At 36.5% G+C, this 3,573-nt stretch overlaps 1 protein-coding gene across 1 annotated transcript in view; it reads left to right on the top strand.

Annotated features, from left to right (window-relative positions):
• LOC103146635 (zinc finger protein 638-like) overlaps positions 1–610 on the top strand; it is a 27,431-nt gene extending 26,821 nt beyond the window's left edge. Inside the window, exon 26 of the mRNA XM_007564636.2 lies at positions 554–610. Within this exon, the coding sequence (XP_007564698.2) occupies positions 554–610 (57 nt within the window). The remainder of the gene's footprint in view (positions 1–553) is intronic.
• The last annotated feature ends 2,963 nt before the right edge of the window (positions 611–3,573 follow it).

Raw genomic sequence — 3,573 nt, forward strand, 5'->3', positions numbered from 1 at the left:
TTTAATAACGGATCAATTAAGGCGATCAGATAGAAACACGCTCAGCTTTAGAGTCCAGATGGCTTATTTTGTGGCAGTCATCTGTGAATTACAATCCACAACAAACATCTATTTCACTGCAAAAACTAAATCTCACCAAGTATTTTTGGTTTAGTTTCTAGTGTAAATATATAAATACACTTGAAATGAGACAAAATAACTTAAAATTAAAGACCAGAAAAAGCAATAAAAGTATTAATAGAAAACCTAATAAATTAAATGCAGGCACCAAAGTTTACATATTTTACTTTAAAGAATCTCAATTTAATCTGGAATTGTTTTTTCCACACTTGGTTTTAAAATGGAGCTGATCTGTAGTCATCCAGGTGATACATAAACGGTGAAATAACTCCATACTTTCAAAATAAAAGGCAAAGACCAGACTGCTGTTCAGGTTGAAAAGGTCAATACTTTTCTCTCAAATGCAGAATTTCTTGATGATTCTGAATTGGAAACAGTTTCAGATAGAAACTGACATCTTCATCTCTTGTTCGACTTCTTTTCTCTTTTTCAGAAATTCCTGCAGAGTCCAGAATCGTCGGTGAAGTCTGTGAAGACAAACTCCAGCTGAACTGAAAATCTGCCATTTCATCATTTGTCTCCTCGTGTGATTTCATTTCACGTCTAGGGTCCAGAGTTACATTCTGTCACGGAGTAGTTCCAGATTATTTCTCCCTGGAAATGTGTTGGCTGTTCTTTTATGAAGAGTGGAGAACAGGAAGGAAAATGTGCAAATTCTTCCTTCCAGAAGAAACTGTTTGCAAATAAATGTGTTTTTTTACTAAACTGTTTACAGCTTCAGTTATTTCAAGTTGTCAGATAATTAATTTATTATTTGTGATCAGAAACCTAACAGGTCTGCAGAGCATTGAGCCTCGGTTCAAACATACAGGTTATATTTACATTATTGAGGACGAGTGCTTAGTCTTTGCAGGATATAGAATCACAATAAAAAAGTAACAAGTCAAAACCAGCTCTGATGGGTTAATTAGATGTTTAGCAGTTTTCACTTTCAATTATTAATTGTTTTTAAAGAATATTTTTGTTGCAAAATTGGAAAATCCTCATTACATTGTTAGTCAGGAATTCCTAAAATCTGTAAGAGTTTTAAATGCTTCCATTTTTTCATTAAAGTTCTTAATTTTTCTTAATTTTTGGTATGAATGTTTCTATCTGTTGCTCTTCTCAGTTTATAATGTTTTATTCACGTTAAAGAAAATGTTCTTGAAAAGTTGTTCCCTCATGTACATATTACATTTTCTTAGTTTTGTCCAATAAGTTTTATGTCAAGTTACAAATCATGCTGCATTTTGCAGGATTTCATTTTCAGTTAAACTGTTGGACAAATGAGGCATTTTATATTTAGTTGGTTTATTGAAGAACAAAATATTTATACAACAAAAGAAATAATGGAAAGAAATCTTCAGAGAAACAATTTATTGATACATTTCTGAGAAACTGGCAGAATATAAAGAATATGTTTAGCTGCGTCCTCTGCAGATATGAACTCTGAGAAGAGAAACAGATAATGCAGTAAAAGTTTTTATCACCTCCATCAGTCGGTCGGAAACACGCAGAACTTCATGTCAGATTCTATCTGCTGCTGAAAACAGGAGTCAACAAAATGTCAGGAAACAGAAACTTTATTTCTTCTTCTACCCAGAAAGTTTTACATTCATATCAACCAAATTCCCACAAAGCTAAAAGTTCATTTTAATCTGTTAAATTTGTGGGTTCGGACAGCGATCCATTATCAGTAGAACCAGCGTCCTTAGAGGCTCCAAACTCCTCTGATCTGAATCTGTAAAACTTTGAGGCTTCAGGAGGAAGTCAGAGCTGCAGCTGCAATTTGTTAACATTTATTCTAAAACAAGAGAAAACATGCAGAGATATGTATAGAAAGGTGTAGATTGCTCTAATAAATAAAGTTTTATCCACCACGTATTCAGAAACATCTGAATAATCTTTAACGCTCCAGTTTGTTTGCCAACTGCCAATAAACACCAGAGAAGAGGAATCCGAAGCGTAAAGATGGAGAACAAACAGCCTCCATGTTTCTGTCTGGAGGACAACGTGGCTGAGGGGGAAAAGTGGCTGTGAAGTGATATTTTTCTGACTTGCTAACTTTTAGCACAGTTTGGGTGCGTTCACACTGCAGCCTGAAGTGACTAAATTCCGATTTTTTTGACGTAATGCGACCTGTATCCGATCTTTTCATGGCAGTGTGAACAGCACAGGTCGGATTCTATTTCGAATCTGACCCATATCCGATACGTATCCGATTAAAATGAGACCTAACGTCCAGGTCGCCTTCATACGAACTGAACGTCACTGATTCTCAACAAATCTCACTATTCTGTGTCCTGATACGCGCAAGCGGGAAGAAAAACAACAACCATGACGGACTATAATGAAGATTAAGTTGTTAATAAGCTGCTCCGGTTGGACAGCAACTTCAAATATATAAGCTAAGCTCCACCGTTAGCCTCCATGTTTACTTCCGCAAACACTGAGCACTTCTTCTTTATGGCGGTTGGCAGAACACTGAGAACGCTGACGCTATTGCGCCCTCTACTGCGCATGCGGGACACTTTCAGGTCGTTTGCCCGTTCACACTGCAGAGCGCATACAGGTCGCATTTACTGGCAGTGTGAACGGCCCCGGCAAAAAAATCGGAATTGCCAAAAAATCGGAATTGAGTCACTTCAGGCTGCAGTGTGAATGCACCCTTTGTCTATTAAAGTGTCATTGTGTGAGGATTAGGCTCAGGCGCTGCTCATCTCTTAGATCTATAGATGTTTTTCTAACATGTTAAGGAAATGCCAAACTCTCTGAGTCGCACATTCAGCTTGTTTTAAAGAGCAAGTTATAAATTACACACCGGTTTTTAAATTACATGAATGGATAAAACTGCAGTTGTGCTAAAATAAATAAAACATCTTTGGTTCAGAAAATCAGAGAAATATTAAAATCTGATTAAAAACCAGCTTAAAACATAACATGCGACTAGACATTTCATATCATAGGAGCTTTTTCTCTATTTTCAGTTAAATCTTAGAATTTAGTTTATTTTTATTTGCTTATTTTCTGGTTGACGTGTAACTAGAACTTTTGTTTAATTTTAGATATTTAGAAAAGGTTTTTTGGCTAGTAATTCAGTGAAGTGGTTAATTAATGTCAGGTTGGAACATGGGTGTTTCACGTATAAATGCGTCGACATTATGGAGTTCTTTATGCACGTGTATGCACCAGTTACTGCGACAGTCAGTTTCCCAGTCAGTCTACGTAGCCAGTCTGCCAGTCAGTCAGTCACAGTCAGTCAGCAGGTGAGACAATCAGGCAGCCAAACAATATGGCTCCTGTGTTTGCACCATGATTTACCTGCAACTGTGAATAAAGCAATAAAGCATGTTTGACTTTTGATCTGTTGGAACTCTGTAAGCCAGAAACCTACAGAGCATCAAGAGACAATTTGAACTGAATTCACTTTTACTTTGATCACCTTTAAGACTTAAGTTTTTGAGCTTTTTGGAC

This window comes from Poecilia formosa, unplaced genomic scaffold (genome assembly GCF_000485575.1).
Source record: "Poecilia formosa unplaced genomic scaffold, Poecilia_formosa-5.1.2 Scaffold164, whole genome shotgun sequence".
NCBI classification, from domain to species: domain Eukaryota; kingdom Metazoa; phylum Chordata; class Actinopteri; order Cyprinodontiformes; family Poeciliidae; genus Poecilia; species Poecilia formosa.